This window comes from Pleurodeles waltl, chromosome 5 (genome assembly GCF_031143425.1).
Source record: "Pleurodeles waltl isolate 20211129_DDA chromosome 5, aPleWal1.hap1.20221129, whole genome shotgun sequence".
NCBI lineage: Eukaryota > Metazoa > Chordata > Amphibia > Caudata > Salamandridae > Pleurodeles > Pleurodeles waltl.
Window position 1 is genome coordinate 381,531,011 of NC_090444.1, and position 19,340 is coordinate 381,550,350.

At 41.5% G+C, this 19,340-nt stretch overlaps 1 protein-coding gene across 1 annotated transcript in view; it reads right to left on the reverse strand.

Annotated features, from left to right (window-relative positions):
• Positions 1-2,032: 2,032 nt before the first annotated feature.
• NUP35 (nucleoporin 35) overlaps positions 2,033-19,340 on the reverse strand; it is a 140,924-nt gene continuing 123,616 nt past the window's right edge. Inside the window, exon 9 of the mRNA XM_069234130.1 lies at positions 2,033-2,681. Within this exon, the coding sequence (XP_069090231.1) occupies positions 2,604-2,681 (78 nt within the window). The 3' untranslated portion in view covers positions 2,033-2,603. The remainder of the gene's footprint in view (positions 2,682-19,340) is intronic.

Below are 19,340 nucleotides of genomic sequence, written 5' to 3' on the forward strand. Positions count from 1 at the left end.
CAAAGCAAGTGGCACAGCTGTCTCAGTCACATCACTATCCTGCTCAAACCTCCAAAGAAGTCTTAATTTCAATGACTGCCCCCACCCCTGTAAGGAATAGCATCAATACCTCTCCAACATCAGAAACCCACCACTTTAACTCAATAACACCAGGTCAGTCAAGTAAAAGAATATGGATCCAGATAATACTGTCAGCTAGAGACCAACCTTCAAAACCCAATTAAAGCAATAACACCTCCATAAGTAAGCAATTAAAAGAGCAACTTCCAGGAAGAAAATAACCTTTCAGACTTTCAAACTGGTTCTGCCCTGGGAGAGGCACGCACTGTCCAGATTTCAATCTGGGTCACCATAAAGACAATAGTAAAAAGAAATGGATTTTCCACACGTCCATTAATGGGCATGCCATTGACACTCCATCACCTCACCAATCTGCTGATACTAACGGGGCTTACAAGAATACAAAATGTTATTGCAAGATAAATTCTATACTGTCAATAAGGGACCATATCTTACCAACCCTCCAGCACTCAAGTGGCTATAGATAACCAAACAATTCGCTTAACCTGCTTTCCCAACATGGCATCCATGGGAAGGTTCTAGCCTTCATTTAAGTAAAATTGCACTTATGCTCCCTGAAAGAGAAACTTTACTCTTGGTTGGTGCCTTGCATGAGTGTCTGCTCCTGCAAAATGAATAGCACTGGTAGAACCTCATTTGAAAGGGCAGCAAAACTAAGGAATTCACTTCACTTTAGATATTCAATACCATTTGGAAATCAGGAAGATAGTCAAAACCTGGTTCGTCAACAAATGACTAATGGTTGCACCCAAGAACCACCAGGAAAAAACATTCACTATCCGCAAAACATGGATGCTAGAGAACTGAGATCTTACTCATCCTAAAACGGAAACCAAAAATTCCTTAATGAGAGTATGAACATTAAATGGCAGCGCTCTTGCATCATTACACACATGCTACAGGCTCACATTGAGCAGCCTCTACCAATCATCCACAAAATAACATTCCTACCAAAGGCACATCAATGCCTTATAGCTTAAGGATTCTATCACCAAACTCATTTTTACTCCACTACAAGCCAAAGCACATTGACTTAACATGATAACTCAGTTCATCACACACAGCACAACACTTCCCACATAGGTCACTATGAACCCAAATCATTCAAAGTGAGCACACCCAAAGGAGTAGTATTTTACAGGTCCCCGCAGCCTTATGTGGTGCACACTGCGCTGTGTAAGTAACTAACCTATGATAACATGTTTAGTGTATGGTGGTCGCAAGGTTTTGGACGTACATATGTATAGCTCACGTCTTTCTAAAAAAATGTTCCCCAACTCATGGCTGGAAAGTCAAGATGCCATTAAAAGATATATAAGTGTATCGTATCCCCGCCTTTGAGTACTTTTCTCTTCATCACTGGTGTGGTGCCAGATGGATAAAGGTGAGCCCACATAAGCTGTTCCGAATTAAATTGGTGATTTAAACCGAATTGTGATTAACAAACTTTAGAACGTTTACAGTTCTGTGGAGCTGTGCTCTTGTTATTTCATTATCGAAAGCAAAGCATGCAATAAGCAATAGTGATATATTAACTACGCAATGTCATTGTTCTAATTCAAAATGTTGTTTGCTTCTGGAGTGAGTAGCAATACAAAAAGAGGCTTTATAAGATTATCAGAATGTGTCTTTCATAAATCATTATTTTCCATTCTCAAACTAACTAGAAATAAAAAATAAAATAAATTACGGTAAGACTAGACACAATCGCTCTCATTTTCGATAGAGCCTGTTCAGATTAATGAAATTGTGTAAAAGACGCACCTGTAGGTCTGAAGTCTTGTTAATGCTACCATACAACAAACATTTAGGCTGATTATTTATCCACTCCACCCACCCTCGCTGAGCCTTTTTATAAGTGATTTTTTGAGTACACTGAAATTACCACCACACTTCCTTGGGTAACACTTGGCATAACATCAATATTCGTTCAAAGGACTTAAGACCGCAATGTATGCAACTTGTTTATTTGTGAATTTACAATAAAAATTTTAAAATATGTAACACTGAGAAAAACAGACAGACAAACATTAACACCATGTTCATTACAGACAATATTCATATTAAAAGACAATGAGTTAATCAGGTACGCCTAGAAGAAGGAAAGAGGGTAAGGTCTTCAACAACCAAATAAGGTTTTCAAAAGTTATAAGGCGCAGCTGTACAAAATCTATTAAACATAATTGTTTGTGCCTTATCCCATTAACATGTCACATTTTGCACAGTGTCCCTTTGCCTAGACATATTTTAGTCAAAAATATATATTGCTCCTTGTTAAATAGGTGTAACGGATGCAGTAGAACCAGCATTTTACTTTCACACTGATGACCAACATGTAGTTATCTTAAAATCATGGAGACCTAGTCTATTGCCATTTTCAGTTCACCCTCCCATGTACACAGCACCCTAAAAGACAGCTAACTGCCATCCCAAGTAGACAGAGAAATGGCGCTGCCAGGTGGTTATACAACTAACCAAAACAGCTGGCAGGTTTATATCAGTGAAACTCTTCCACCTTCAAGCTACCATCCAAACATGTACTCCATGGCTTTAGAAACAAGGCTATCGTCTTTCCTTGGTGTTTGTCGGTCAGCAACAACCTGGTAAAAAACACAAAAGTGTGCATTGAAGCATGAAAGCGTATGTCTTAGAGAGCACATTCTTCTCAACTGCAATACAGCATGCATTTAAGTAAGATTACAGTGTATATATAAAATAAGTTACTGCATAAGGATTTTAAATATCTGATATCTCCAGGGGCACTGGAATTAAGCGGCAGGGAGAACCAAATTATGTGGCAGGGTTTAGTAAATTATTTGTTATAACGTATCCATTTTATGATAGCATTAACTCATTACTTTGCCCTGATACTGTTAACGTGTTTAAATGTCAACGGCTTCACCTCATTAGGACACAACTGACAACCAAATACAGAAACAGCAACAGAAAGATGACCAGTCAACCTTTGTCAAAGGCCTTCTACTGCTCAGCAACATGTCTGAGTTTTCATTAACTTGAGATAAGTTTGAGCTAGAAGCACATTTTTGTGTTAAAATGTGCAGATTATGCAGATGATTACTTGTGGCAAATTCAAAATTATGCGGAAATGCTACAGCCACAAAAATCACAATTCCAGTGACCCAGGCTATAGTCCATTAAAAGGGCTACATATTGTCATAACCTTTAGAACGTCATTCAGATCAAGTTATAATATACTGAGGACGGTCTCCATGCACTAACTTTGATACAACTTCAGATCCACACGTCTTGTGTGTTGTACAGATTGCAACCATGTGGGTCTTCCAACAAAAGCATTTCCATACTGCTCTGTCATTCACTTAAGTCTCATTGCTTTGTTTCTGTGTGTGGGCCCTCTAGTTCATCCCACCAGCTTCTCCTCAGCTCTAAACTACCAAAGGCAGAAATAGAGCTGAAAGGTACATAATGCACAACTTTAGTTTTTAAAAACAAACCCGTTGAATCTCTGAACTTGCTCAAAAAGTACAGCACAATGGGAAAGGGAGCCAGGTTAGCTATTAGACGCAGATTTCAAAGAGCTGAAAGGCAATTCGTAGGGCCCAAGAGATGCTGCCCAAACCATAAGCTGTAAAATAGAGCACCTAGCAGGTGTGATGAAAGCTTGCATAGCAGCGAGAAAGCTGTTCCAGTCACCAAAGGCTGAGGAAAAGGGAGGATAACACAATTACCTCACCTACCCTGTCAACACAGTGAAATGTTGAGTTCTTGTTAAACCTTACTTCATCTATATTTTGGGTAAAGTGTCCCAAGCAATCACCTTTCTAAACAGCAAGAAGTCCCGAATAGCATAGCAATACTCTCTAGTAATGGTTCAGCTTTAGCTGTTTCATGGCAAAACAGCTCTTGTGGACAATCTCAAAAACGTAATAGCTTCCATTGGTTGCCTTTTTTACTTATTTTGTTGCTTATTAGATGGCTTTTCTTCTTATTGGTTCTGTGTTCCTTCTGTAACCTATCCTGTACCATGTTTTTGATTGGCTGACGAGTATCCTCCTGCGGCTAACTTTAAGGGAACCGTTTCTGTTTCCGTAAGAACTCTATAAGGGTGCATGTCTTCTCCTGCTCACGCCCTCATGCGTTTCTTCCTCACGCTTTTCCATGTGTTACGCTTTTTCATGTGCTTCTTCCCACACCAAATCCAGGCCTCGATCTGTGTTGCTCTCTCCCTTGTGTGCCCCCTTCTTTTACCATTTCTCTCTCCCACATTGCTTTATTAGTTCATCCGTCCGTCTAGTGCTCTTCCCCACTGCTCACGCTGCAAACATTTTCTTAATGGGATGCCAATACAACAATGTAAATAGTGAAATTGTTTTTATGTTACTATTTTTACAAATAACTTCTTTAGAACTGCAGTGATAGCCATCTGCTCGTTCCCAGCAATGCAAATTAGTTTATGGGCTGGTGAGAGGAGCAGGTGGGCTGAGCAGTGAAAATGTATGTATACACTGAAAATATAGTTGTAGGACTTCGTTAATAAGATTTTTGTGATTTGGAGTGGTGATATGAACAAATCAAGAGAATGGTTGAGAACTTAATGATAAGGACCTACATGTACAGCTACAAGCTGTAACTGAAAAATCACCAAGTAACATACCTGGATGTTACTTTGAGAATGAAAAGTCAGAGACCTGCTAACACTGCAAACCCACAGAGGGCAATGATTAAATTATTTTACCATATGGAATACAACCAAACTCGAAGAAACGCAGTAACAATTTTGATTTTACAGATGAACAGAAATGGACTTTGTTCCATTTTACTAGAAGAAAATAACACGAGTGAAGGGAATAACTCTTATCCCTCAAAACTATTAAGGGCAAGAAGAGGACCACTCATTTCATCAATACATAGTATACAACCCCCAATGGATTAAGAAAAATATATTTTAAAAAGCACGAGCTGGGATTTACTATATACAAATAGTAAAACGTCAACTTTGTTTAAAAAAAAAAAAAGAATAAAAAAAAAAGAAGAACAAACAAGAACATTAAAGGACTCTCCGGGAATAAGAAAAAAGGGGGCTCAAGAACAAAATATCAGGCTTTCTTAGGTGCCATGAATGCACTGCTTGCTTGAAAGGAATCCGCGAAAACCACCAATATAATTCAAGATACAAAACAAATGAAAATAATACATTCACCACATGTACTGCACTGTATGTTTACATTCTGCAATGCCCTTGGAATGTTGGCAGAGCTGTGTTTACGGTCAAAAAGAAGATCGAAGAGCAGTCACTAATAAAGAATGCTCTTATCCAGTTGTAAGACACTTTTTGGAAAAAAAGTAGTAACTGCAATCCAATTACAATGGTTGTTTTTATCATTTATTTTAATCTCTTTCAGGGACAACAAGATAATTGATTATTGTTAATGCATTTATCTTATTTTCAAGTGCCAATGGTTTGTAACCAGCAGGGGGGAAGAGATACTCATCTTTTGAGGTACATTTACTATGCTTTTTCTCACATGTAATTTATGTAATTTTCTTATGGGCTTGGAAGTATGTTGCAAATGTCTCCCACATGGGATTTATTGTAAAAAATATTTAATGATAACCAACGTTGCGCCATAAGTTTTATATGTGGATCATTTGTATTTGCTTATAACAAATATTGTGGCACAAAAGAGTAAAACAGACATACAGGCATTTGCATGGAGAATGTTACTATCGGGCATTTACAGTGCGCAGACAGGACACTGGTTGCTTTGCTAACTTTAGCACAATGTATAAGGGGGTTCAAGACTACCATTAGGAACCCAGGGTCCTATATATTTGTATATTTTTTTTTTTAATGCTTTTTCTCTGACTAGTGTGCCGTTTTGATGTCTTTTTGCAATTTGTTTCTTGTAATCTATATTTGAGGAAGCACGTAGTGCTGTAGTTTCACATGCTTTGCATAAGTCTGCCATCTAGTGTTGGGTCCGGAGTGTTACAAGCTGTTTATGTCAGAAGAATCTGAGTCACGAGAGCGAGTGACTCCTCCTCTTGGTGATACTGCACAAGGGCATCAAGTCCTTTGTTAGATTGTTTTCCCACAGGCGGGTTAGTTAAAGTGTGTATAGAGAGTAAAGAAAAAGATGTCCATTCAGTGTACTACATATTTACAATGTTTACATGAGAATACAACAGCCACAGGCGTCCGGGGAAGAGGGAGGGCACAAGTGAATCTACAGCACTACATGCCATGAACAGATGTCTAGTGGGTAAGTAAAATTTTTAGTTTGATGGCATGTGTGACTGTAGATACACATGCTTTTCACAGACTGTAAAGCAGTCCCTCCGAGCAGGAGTTGGCTAGCCTGTTGTAGTTGCTTGGAAAAGTGCTCTGAGCACTGCTTGGCCAACACTGGCTTGTTGTCGTACTAAAACACCTACACATTATTGTTTAGCAAATGTATGCGGTGTAGACAAGTAGCAGTTTTACATATATCCGATAGAGATGTTACCTAAAAAAAACCTGTAGGAAAGTCCTCCTTTTTGCCCTGGTCACCCCTAAACATTTTGGACAGATACTGGTGGTTACTGACTCTTGGCTGTGCCCTGGGTACTGCTTACCAGTCCTAGGGCCAGTGCTCTGTTTAAAGTGGATATGCAAATTAGGCAAATTATAATTGGCAGTAGCAACCTACCTATAAGTCTCTAGTATATGGTAGGGCATGTAGGTTTAGGGACCCCAACATAGGTAGTGCACCCATAGGTGCACTGCTGAGGTGCCCAGTGTCATTTTAAAGGCAGGCCTGCCTTGCTGGTTGTTTTTAAACTAAAGTTATATGCAAATTCGACTTTGGAATTAAAAGTACTTCCAAAGTCTTAAACTACCTTATTTTTACATAAATGTCACCCCCTAAGGTGTGCCCTATGTGCTCCTTGGGTGGGTACCATTTAACTATAAATAGGGACCTTATAGAAATTGTTTTATAAGCCCTGGTAAGGTAAAATAGATAGCCACATTTGTTTTTCCCTCAGTGTAGTGAATGGGCTCCATAGTCTAAAATGGGGAGACTTTATTTTAATTAATGAAGTCCCCATAGGAGCCAGATATTTTGAGTTTGGTTTCACATTAATTATAATAAATCCTCAACTTGCCATTTTTGGATTTAATATAACTAGTTCAGGTAAAGAGTTTTAGAACTTTAACTGAAAGTTACCAGCTTCAGCTCTGTAGTGCCCTGCTCAGATTGGCCGGCCTCTGGCAGCCTGGCCAGGCTGCCTTGATGAGGTGTGAAGAGGGCTGGGGTGAACACAGAGGATGTGCCTGGGGAAGGAGATCTGCCTCAGCAGATGGTGAAAGAGGGTGGGGTGGGGGCAGGGGTTTGCAGAAGGACCTAACCTTCAAAATTTTGTTTCGGCCATGTTGGATTTTAAAAACAAATGTTGCTCCCTTGGACTGATTTTGAGGAAGTGGCCTGCCAGTGATTGGACAGTCAGCCCCCCTGCTTTTCACCCTAGGAGCAAGGATAAATATGGCAGAACTGTGCCCACACCTCAGATCCCTACCAGGAACAAGACTAGAATAAGAGGGACTGCCCTGCAGGACTCCTGACCTGCACCTGGACACTGCACTGTGAAGGACTGCACCAGCTGCACATTTGGGCTTCACCACTAAAAGGACTTTGCCTGGCTTCAACGAGTTCAAGAAGGGACTCCCTGCTTGATACAGGGAACAAAGACCCAACCAGAGTCCCCTGCATCAAATCCTGAAGAACTGACCAGCTGACCATTGCCCAGTGATCAGCTTGGAGCTTGAGCCGGGTGCATTCTGGGAGTTGGAATCCTAGCTCTCAAGGAGCAACTCAGAGCTTCTGGAATCTTGGGGTGAGCTGTGGACTCCTAAAGGACCTGGAAAGACCTTCTGTATGAAAACCGGAGAACTTTTTGTAAAAAGCTACTTTAAGGGACCGACTCGCCGGTGAGTCAAGCCGGCTTACGCCGACCTCGACCCAGCTGGACTTGCAGGTTCATCCTGCTGAAAAGCTCCAGAGCCCCAGACTTCCAGAATTTCACCAGGGGCTCCTGGAAAGGCAATCCAAAGAAGTCTACTCAAAATCGGCTTGCTGTTTGGGTCGTCCGACGTTGGAAAGAAAAAGCGCCAAAAAAGTGACTAAGTCTGAAGGTAAAAAGTTGACTGGGACTATCCACACAGCGTATTTGAGGAGGGCTCCAGGGAAGTTGGATCAAGATTCAGTTTTGGCCCGGACAAAGACTTTCGTCCCGAAAAACCATCTAAGTTTGAATGTAGAATTATTCATTAAGGTCTCCTGTGACATATCCAAAGAGGGCTCCAGGGAGGATGGATTGGATTAGTGACGTCATCCTGCTGAAGAAAATCTTTAAAAAAATAAAATACACTAAGTCCGAAGGTAAAGTTTTGACTGAGGCCTCCTGTTTGCTGTAGCCGAGCAGGACTCCTTCAAAGTCACCCTTAAACTTTGACCCGGTCGATGTGCGACCAGATTTCCCCAGTGGTGCTTTTAGTTTCTAAGCACTAAAAAACATTAATTTGTTAGAAATTCATATCTCCGGTTGCCCTTATCCAATTTTATTTGGTGTCAAATTAAAGATAAAAATATTTCCTATTTTTATAAATTGGCTTGGGTTTTTAAACTGTTTCCTGTGTTTTATTTTATAACTGTTTTGTTAGACTTGAATGATTTACACACTTTGCCTCCAAAGTTCAGCCTTGATGCTCGTTGCCAAGCTACCAAGGGTTGAGCTGGGGTTAATTTATTGAGATCTAACTGAACCTAGTGGGGATTAGTGGACTATTGTTAAGTATAGGTACTTACCTGCCCTTACCAATAATGCACTTTCCAACAAAGCAACAGAAGCACATTTCTTTCTGATGGTAACGGTTTGTCTTTGGCACAGCAAGTTTGAATACATTTGACTAGCCACCTGGCTATCCTATTTTTCTTTTATATTGGGTAACCTTCTTGAGGCTTTGAAAATGAAACAAAAAGTTAAGATTTCCTAAGGTCCTGTTATACATAAGAGCCCTTTTTCCATTTAGTGTGTGAAGAGTTCTCTGCAACTGAGTCTGGGTGTTGGAAAAAGACTGGTAATTCGATTGATTGATTGATGTGAAATTGTGAAACTACTTTTGGAAGAAATTTAGGGTTTGCGCATGGAACTACCAAATCTCTTTGTAACTGGAAAACTGGTTCTTCTAAAGTTAGAGCCTCGAATTGACTCACTCGTCTTAGGGAAGGGATTGTTACTTTTAAAAAAAACAGCTACTTTCCATGAAAGGAATTGTAAGGTGCAAGCACTCACAGGCTCAAAATGTGGACCCATGAGCCTAGTAAGTACAATATTAAGATTCCAGGATGGTGCTGGAGGAACCCTGGGTTGAATGACTCTTGAGGCCTTCCATAAAGGCTTTGATAACTTGAATTCTGAATAAAGAGGTATGACGACGAAGAGATGAGTATGCTAAATTTACCTATTGCAAATGCAGCAAGTAAAACAATGTCTTGGACTGTGGCTTTGAGTGTGTTCATATGTTTAGGTGTACATTAGAATACAAAATATGTTTCCATTTTGTAGCATAACAAGGGCTGGTTGTCAATTTATGTGCCTCATTATGAATGTCCATGCATTCTGTCGGTAAATTTAAATAACCAATATATGTGACTTCAGGAGCCATATCGCAAGGTTGAGTGTTTTAAGGTCTGGATGCCTGATCTGACCTTGATTTTGAGTGCCAAGTTTCGGCCTGGTGGGGAGTTTCTAGTGGGAAACTATGGACAGATCTATTTAAGGTGTCCCCACTTTTGAAAGTACTGGTGAAGGACTTGTGGGTGGAGTTCGCATATATGGACTTGTTGCTGGGTCCTGCAGAGGAGGTGTGCAAACTGGTTGTCCATGCCCAGGAGATGCTCTGCTACTAAATTAATGTAGTGGTTAATTGCCCACTTCCACACTGTTTGAGCAAGATGGGACAGCTGTGAAGAGCGTGCCCCCACCCATATTTCTTCAGACAATACATGGCTGTCATGTTTTCTGTGCAGACTAGAATCACGTTTTGGGAGAGTTTTGGCAAAAAGGCTTGGACTGCTAGGTAAACTGCCTGCAACTCCAAGTAATTGATGTAGGAGGCTTGTTGAATGGGATCCCATATTCCTTGTATGGTGATGTTTTTGAGGTAAGCTACCCAACATGTATGTGATGCACCAGTAGTCAGAGTGATTGGAGGCACAGGGTCATGAAAGGGCCACCCCTTGGAAAGGTTGTTGAAATTCCACCATTGCAGAGATCGGGGACTCTGGCAGTCCAACAACACTAGATCTTGGAGATGACCCTGTGACTGAGACCACTGACGAGACAGACATTGCTGTGAGGGAAGCATGTGTAGTCTGGCATGGGAATGATGGCGATATAAGATGCCATCATCCTTATTAGCTGCATCATTTTCCTGACCAAGTTTGATTTTCCTGTAGCTGAGAAATGAATGTTTGAAAAGTCTGAATTCGAGAATTGCTCCTAGATAAGGCTGTAGCTGGAAAGGTTGGAGATGGGATTTGTGAAGTTGATTGTGAATCCGAGAGTGTGAAGGAGTTCTGTTACCCGAGTGTGATGCTGACAATGTTGAATGGTACTAGCTTTGATGAGCCAATCATCAAAGTAGGGTAAGGCATGGATTTGTTGAGGTCTGAGGTATGCTGCAACTAATGCTAGACATTTTGTGGAGACCCTAGAGGCGGGCGTAACCCCAAATGGTAAAACTTTGAACTGATAATGTTTTCCCTGTAATTACAAATCTGAGGTACTTTGTGTGCTGGATGAATGGGTATATGAAAGTATGCATCCTTTAGATCCAGAGCTGTCATTAAGTTGCCTTTGCTGTAACAACGGAATGACGTCCTGTAGAGTGACCATGTGGAAATGCTCTGCGAGAATGTAGAGGTTTAGTGGTCTGACATCTAGATCTACCTTTTTGGTATGAGGAAGTATAGGGAGTATACTCTTAACACTTGCTGTGAGGGGTGAACTGGTTCTATAGCCCCTTTGAAAAGAAGAGACTGCACCTCTTCTTTGAGAAGAAGGAGTTCTTGTGAGAGTCTATGAACCCGAAGGGGAATGTTTGGAGGACTGGAAGTGCGCTCCAGACAGTAATTATGTTTGATAATTGTGAGATCCCATTGGTCTGTGGTGATACTGTGCCATTATGGGAAGAAATCTTTTAATCTTTCTCCTACTGGAGAAGTGTGGGCTGGTGGAAGGCATAGGTAGTCACTGGTGTGCAGTGGAGGAAGATCCACTGGAGGTGGATGCCTTTCCTCTGCCTTTGTTGTTTGCACCTGTATAGGAGCCTCTGTTACAGAAATGGGAGCCTTGTTTACTTTGCAAGGTGGAAGGCTCAGTAGAAGATTGCTTGAAGCCTCCCCTGATTTGTTGGTGACGAAAATTACCCCATTGTGATGTGTTGAGTAATGCCCCCATAGCCTTTGCAGTATCAGGGTCTTTCTTGAGCTTCTCTATGTTGCTGTCAACCTCTTGACCAAACAAATGTTCTCTGTTGAAAGGCATGTTGAGAACAGCCTGCTTAATTTCCTGGCTTCAACCCTGAACATCTAAACTAAGCATATCTTCTGATAATACTAGTATTAATACTGAGTGCTGCGGTATTTGCGGCATCAGTTACACACCTGATGGAATTGAGATGGTTTGACCAGCAGAAACTATCTCTTGTGCCTTTTTTCGGTATTTCTTTGGGAGATACTGGAGAAGATCCTCCATTTTGTCCCAGTGGGCCCTTAAAAATATAACTGGCATGTTTAAGCATGCCAGGTAGCATAGGTAAAAACAGACTCTTTATGTGTGGTTGTGTGTCAAAGAGAAAACCCATCTTCACTAGGGTCAGTGTGCACGTGGACATTGTGGTATGCAGCTGCCCTTGCTATGACCTGCTGATATGATGTTGTGTCTTCTGGGGGTGGTGGGCATACTGGATACAGATCAGGGTCATCTGGTAGAATAGGATATAGACTGTATGAATCCCATGGGTCAATGTCCTGTGGGATATCCCCTAAATCATCTTCTTGAGGTGGTGGTGTACCCTGTGGAGATAACTGGTCCAGTACCAAGTGTAGGAGAATGAGGATGTAGTGGAGTGGTAGAAGGAAGCACAGGAGAGTATGGTGAAGGCGGAGGTCTAACTGGAGCCGTGTAGGTGTCCTTGGAGACCTGAGGAGGAGGAACAGCGTGTAAGGCCTCTTGAAATGTAAGCTTCCTCTTGATTGGTACAGGGCGAGAAGTAATTATTCTCCCAGTTCCTTTTTAAATATGGAGCTGGCGCTGAAGAGCGTTCATCATGTCTAAAATGGGCTTCACTGATGAGGCTGTTCTGAGGAGTGACTGGAGTCTCTGGAAGGCACAGTTATGTTCCGAAGTTTTCCGAGTACAAACCTTCTGTCAAGTGGAAGCCGTCCGTGCCAAAGCCAATGTGCTGGGCTTTTTGCTCAGTGACAAAAGACTCCGATCAGTGGGTCTGCTCAATCGCAAGGCTGTCTAGGATGTTCCAGAGTCAAAGGTCGATGCCAAGGACATCTTCGTCTTGGCTATTTTCGGGGCAGAGCTGGAAGGCGGGTGTCCAAAGGTATTTTTTGGATCAGACTATGGTCCGAAGGCAGTGGTGGTCAGGCGACCTGCTTTTGGGGCTTTTTTAAAGTCTTTGTATGGGGAGTCGGGGCTGTTGTACTCACAGGTTGCAAGGAGGTAAAAGGTTGACTTTCAATGTCAGACTGGACGTTTGGTTCAGAGTCTTCTATGGAGGAGGCCTCCTTCTGTTCCGGCTCCTGTGCGTGTCTTCGATGCCATCTCCAATTGATGTGCTCTTTGGTCCCGGAGGGTCTTCTTTGATTGAAAGGAACAGCAAGCTTTGCAGCTTTGTTCCTTGTGGTCCAGGAAGAGAGACAATTTAGACACCAGGTGTTGGTTGGTGGGTGAGAAAATCAAATGGCATCAAGGGCAAAATTGAAATGGAGTCCATTTCATTAGCCCTGCATATCCTGACCCACTTGGAGTAGGCCTGAAACCAGTGCGGGTGCCCCAAAGGGCAGTGAACCGACTCCAAGCGCAAAAATGTGAATCAACTATGTGATATTGAGAAGAAGCGATCGAATTACAATACTGTCGCAGACAGGAAGACGAATTAACAGTTCGGAGTAGACCGAGCCGAAGAATACCGGAGCAAGAGGAACACCGATCCGAACCAGACAGCGGAGAGAAAACAATCTAACAAAGGACGTGATGCCCATGCACAGTATCACCAAGAGGAGGATTCACTCAATCTTGTGACTCAAAAAGATTCTTCAAACAAAACCAACTTCCAGCACACTATACAACACCAGATGGCAGACTTATGCAAAGCACGTGTATCTAAGGCCACACATGAGATCGAACCTGAAGTTCATAAAGTTCAACGTGCTCATTGAAGAAGTGCATGATGCTTGATTAAAGTATCATGTGCCTTAAAATGCAACACTGACTGTCAAAGCACAGAATACTATGAAGTTCATATGAGTAAGTGCCTGCTGCTGAAACAACAAATATATCATTCCTCACATAGGGAGACATCTTATCTGTAGAACTCAATTTGTTAAAGATGCACATGTAATTAAGTGCCCAGGAGCAAAATTATCTTGGAGTCTCCCAAACGTAACTCAAGCTCTTGATTCTCACCTTTATGATGTTACTGACCTCCCTAGTTTGCAGAACACAATTGTTTTGCCATGAGGTAGAATCTGGTTGGTTTCAGATGCTGCAAAACTCTTTAATTTCATTTCTTTTTTTTTTTAGGTTTGCTTACATATTTAAGGGAAACAGTCTTCACAACGTAGTAATTATGCATTTTTTACCACACACGTTTGCACCATCCATATGCCTTTACCACACATGGAAAGTCTATTTAAAGACAAGTATATATGTGTGTGTGTGTGTTTACACTCACACACACACATTATACTCACCTGCATGGTAAAGCCATGTGTTATAAAAACAAATGTGTGGTAATTGGCAGCACTGCGATGTCATACAACCATTTATTACAAGCACATTCTAAACAGTACATTTTCTGTGTTGCACATTATTTCTTTTGATAACTTGCATTTTTCCATCAAATGTTTTATGTGTGTATATATATATTTTTTTTAATCGCATTGTCTTTACACTATCCACATTTCCAAAAACCTCCTGTGTCTTTAAATAACCAATCAGCTTTGTTCTCTGTTGGTTGCAGAAAGCTGCTGCCCAATAAGTCTCCTAGTGATCTTGTCTTAATACGTAACTTTGGGATGGGACCCCACCTACCAATCCATTCCTTCAAATGTTCTTCATGCTATAAAATATTAAAATATTCTCAAAATAGTCTCCAATCTAGGTTGCTCATCACAGACTTCCATTTAAAAAACAAGGAAAAAAAAAAAATTAAAAAATAAATAAATTGAGATTCTTCATTATCACGCAGTTTATTCCTCTTATTTTATCCTTTGTTTATGTGGTTCACTGTCTATAGCAGATGGTCCCCTTGCTTTGGTTTTTAACCACTGGTATGTATCCTGCAATACCCTTTTGTGAGTACCCTCTGGTAACAAATCTGCCAATCAATGATGTTTCACTTTCAAAGCCATTAACAGGTCAGCAGATACTCCAAGCTCTCAATAATTGACCATGCAGGATACTCTGATATATTTCAAAGACCACTGTTTTCTTCTAGTAGGAAATAACTTGCAGTCGCTTTTCTGTAACATTTTTGTAAATGGCTCTCCTTCTTTGATGTATAATGTCACAACCATGAAGTCCATCCTAGGTTTATTCCACCTGCTGGTAAATTTAATGCTGAACATTATCAATTTGTTGATCTATCTCACCGACAGACTTCTTCAATTCCATGAGAAATAGATTGATAAAGAGCACCAACATTAACACACGATCCATGTATTTGCGGTTGTCTGCACAAGGAACATTTTCCCTTGTGTTTTCTGGAGCAAAGCCCCGCTTCTGCAAATATATCTTGTAAAAAAGAAAAACTTTGTGAGTCAGACAATATTTCAACATATCTAGAACCATTTGTGAAAGCTGCAGGTGGTCGATGGATCTTGCCCTGTGAAAAAACACACAGGCTTCAATTCTTTGATCATTACTGACTGAAGAAAAATATGCGAGGTTACCATAATACACATGACCTTTTCCACAGAAAGTAGAAACCCCAAATTCTTCTAATTATGGAGCATGAGGTGGTATTCTACCTCGATCTTTTTCAGAGGGTTAATTTGCATCACTTCATAGTGTTTGTGAATGCTCAGCTGCCTTGTGCTTCCCACACACATTATGGTCTATCCACGATATTACCACCTTTGTCAAAAACGTTTATGAATAGGATTTGTTTCTCCTCATAGGAGTAATCTCTTTCTATTCATTTTGCAACCTATCTATTTTATGCTCCGCTCTCATTTTTCCTCTTAATCTGTCAATATCTTTGATCATTAGTTCTGGATACATAGGAACCATATTCCCAGCCAGCAACAGTGTATAGAACTTAGTTTTTGTTTTGCATCCACTTGGTACGGAGAGATTAGTTCTAAAGACCACTCTGTTCACCATTCTCAATATCAGTATTTTCCATCAGATGATGGGATTTAGGAGTTCCTTCCATGATACTATTTCAAGATCAGGGCTGTTCTTGATCCTAAATGGAGGCACATATTCTTGTTCATGGAAAGGTTGAGGTTCAAAGGATTTCACGGCATAGTATCAGCATAATTTTAACTTCCTGGGAAATTTGTATAGTTCAATTCTTATATTTGTAAGGTTGGGTGCATAGGCTGGGCAGATTAGGTCCTTTATTTGTTGATGTTATGGTGACTGATGATGTGTTGATCACCAATGTTTTTTTATATGCAATTTTATTTATTTTTGAAAGAAAGAACAAAAGGCAATAACGATACAGTGGGTACAATAGAGCACAAGTACATAGAATGGATCCATGCATGATTTGCGTTCAGTAGTCGAATATCTGCCATCCCAGCCCAGGTCATATACACTGATTATTGGATCAGTCCGCGGTGTTCCCTCCATTTCCCCCAGAGCGCCTCATACTTCTGAGGACAGCACCTCTCCTCGTAAATCGGTTTTTCTATTTGAGAACACCAGTCCATCCCCTGCTCGCCATTTCGTGGCAGATGGCAACTCGGGGCTGTTCCAATGTTGCGCAATGTCTTGTTTGGCCACCAGGCAGGCCAGCCCAATCAATGTTCTCTCTGTTCGGGCCCCTCCCAGCTCCTCCAGGAGGCCCAAAGCGCCAACTTCAGTCTAGTCAGGTGCCCCAGTACTGTGGAAATTTCCCTCCCCACCCCCTCCCAGAAAGGGTGCACCTTGGGGCACTCCCAGGCAACGTGTAAAAGGTGTGCCCCATCTGACCACACCACGCACACCCCACAGAGGTTCCAGGACTCATGTGTCGCAAGCGCTGTGGAGTGAGGTAAGTCATGTGAAAGTAGTTCATCTACACCATCCTCAAGCGCGCTGATATAGCCAGCTCCCGGGGTGCAAGGTCGGCCTCCCTCGAGTCGTCCTCATCCAAGTCACCCACCCAGGCTGCCCATTCAAGTCAACCACCCAGGCTGCCCACCTATCACGCAACCCGGCAAGTCCGTCTGGTGCATTGGTGAGTGGTGAATCTGGGTAATGGCTCCCTTGCCCAGTCTCCCCATCAACAGTTTCGCCTCAAGAGGGCTGTAATCAGGAAGAGATAGAGTCGGAGACAGGTAAGATCCCCGGGCATGGCACAGCTGAAGGAAACGGAAAAACTGAGTGTTGGCCAGTGCATAAGAGTCCTTTAGCTGTGGGAATAACATGAGCCCCTCTGTATTAGTCACATCACCAAGGTAAATAATCCCATTGTTTAAACCCTTCCAACTCAGCGACCTGCTGGAGCCACGACCCTGCCATAAGGGTGTCAATTTAGTGAGGTGTCGCTCCCATCCCATCAACTGCCGCGTTGCCCTCCAGCACCTAACCGCAACCTGCATACAAGGAGGGGCAGTGCAGGGAATCCGGCAACGGTATAGCAGTCTCAGAAGGCCCTCAAATCCCACGTGCCAGATCTCCAGTCAGTAAGCTGGGTTGTCGTAACCCCCATTAAACCACTCATTGATGAGGACCATCTGGGCCGCCAAATAGTACATGCGTACATCCAGAATTCCCATCCCGCCCTCATATGGCGACTTCCACACCGAGCTGACAGCCACCCTGCGTCACCCTCATGCCCATATGAAGGAAATAAGCTTGGAAGTAAGAGACCAAAACCAGGCCTGGGGCTAATGTTTTACTTTTTAGGACATTTAAACTCTCGCTTTATACTTTTGAGTGAGTTTTCTCTACTTAACCCGCCCCATCTTTATTTCCTCATTTTCTATTTCCTCGTTTCCCTCTTCTCCTCTGTCTTGTTATTTGAAAAAAATTTCATCTGTTCTAAACAATATTCAATCTTCCTTTTAATCCTTTATAAGGTGATGATCCTAGGCCTGGGCTTACATTAGGTTCACTCATGTCAACATTAGTAATGACGATTCTTTCAATTCTCTTTAGCCCTCAAAGGCTCAAAACCTCATAGCAAAAGTGTAAACACATCTTAATTGATAATCCATTTTGCCGTGAATTAATTATTTAGCTTTTCTCACCTGCATTTCTTACTCATGTTTTTCATTACTTTCATCGATTTTTATTTAAGGTTTCATGTCTCTCCAGTCTATGTCTAATTCTAGCCATTTGTAGAGGACGTTTGCATGTTCAACAAAAGTGCCCATAAGCTTTATTAAATATCCTCATGTAATTGTATTAATTTCCAAGCCAGGTTGTGATACATTGGAACTGTATACAAAGTAAATAAAAAAGCACCCACGTCATTCAGTGAATGAGGGCATGCATGGTGACGCATGTACAAGTGTCATCTCTTATCCACGTGCACCTACTCAATGAGCTAGACAAAAGTAATGTCATCATGCGTACGAACGTATTGCACCAAGAAACATTTTTACTTTATCTTTTGGAGAGTCCGTACAGTATTACCCAAAAACTTTTTGCTTCTTACCAATGCTATTCAGCATCATAAAAAAAAAACTTTAGTGAAGCCAAATGGTCCCACAGGAAAGACCTAATGGCATTATGTTTTAGCCTTATTAAATCTCTCAAAAAAGTTCTTTACCTTTCTCCCTTTGGAGGATGTGGCACTCATCTCTTCCAGACTGGATTATTGTAATAGTCAATATGTAGGCTCCAAGCAGACTATTAAATAATTACAGACAGTCCAACATGCAGGAGCTAGACTAGTCCTTAATCTGCCCTGGCGATCATCGGCATCCGCGGCTATTAAAGTCCTACACTGGCTGTCCATTCATAAAAGAGTTTTGTTCAAAATTCTCTTTCATGTTCAAAGCCTACAGAAATGTGGGCGCTAATTACCTCACTGAAAGTTATTCACGGTCATCCACTTAGGTCTTCTTCAGCCAACCTTGACAAGGTCCCGAAATTTAGACTCATGTCAAAAGGAGGAAAGACTTTTTCAGTCCTTGGGGCAAAGGCATGGAACAACCTCCCCATGGCACTACGTTTCATTACTTTGGAAGATATTTCCCGGTTGCAACTTAAAACCTGGATCTTTGGAATCCCAGACGTACACCCTGATACTGTAAATCCCAAAGCCCTATTGTAGTAATTGCCAGTGTATTTCTCCTGTCTCTTTCTGCAGCGCTACGATGCTCCTTTTGGAGTGACAGCGCTTTATAAATATCCAATCATTCATTCATTACAATTAATGTTTTCTGAATGGAGACTTGGGTAATATCGGGGGTAATTCTGGCCAAGACTTCAAATCTTACAACATTTCATCACAATATTTGGGTGAGTATATTTGTACAGTAATGGCGTTTGAGCATCTATAAGTAGCTGACACTGTTCTTTGTTGGTCTAGTCTAGCTGTAGATAAAAGAGGTTAAGCTCATTCAAAACTGGAGTAAGACTGGAACGATCTATTGCGATGGATGATTTTTACTTTTAGGTCTGGCTAATCCCAGCTTTATGGCTAACAAAACTCAGGCTATCAACACAAAAAAAAAAGTGAACAGGACTTTGGTCAACCTCCTTGAATTATTGGTTGCTCTCTTTAGCCATTGACTTGTAAGAAGCAAATTTAACATGTGGCATTAATCCAATGGAATACT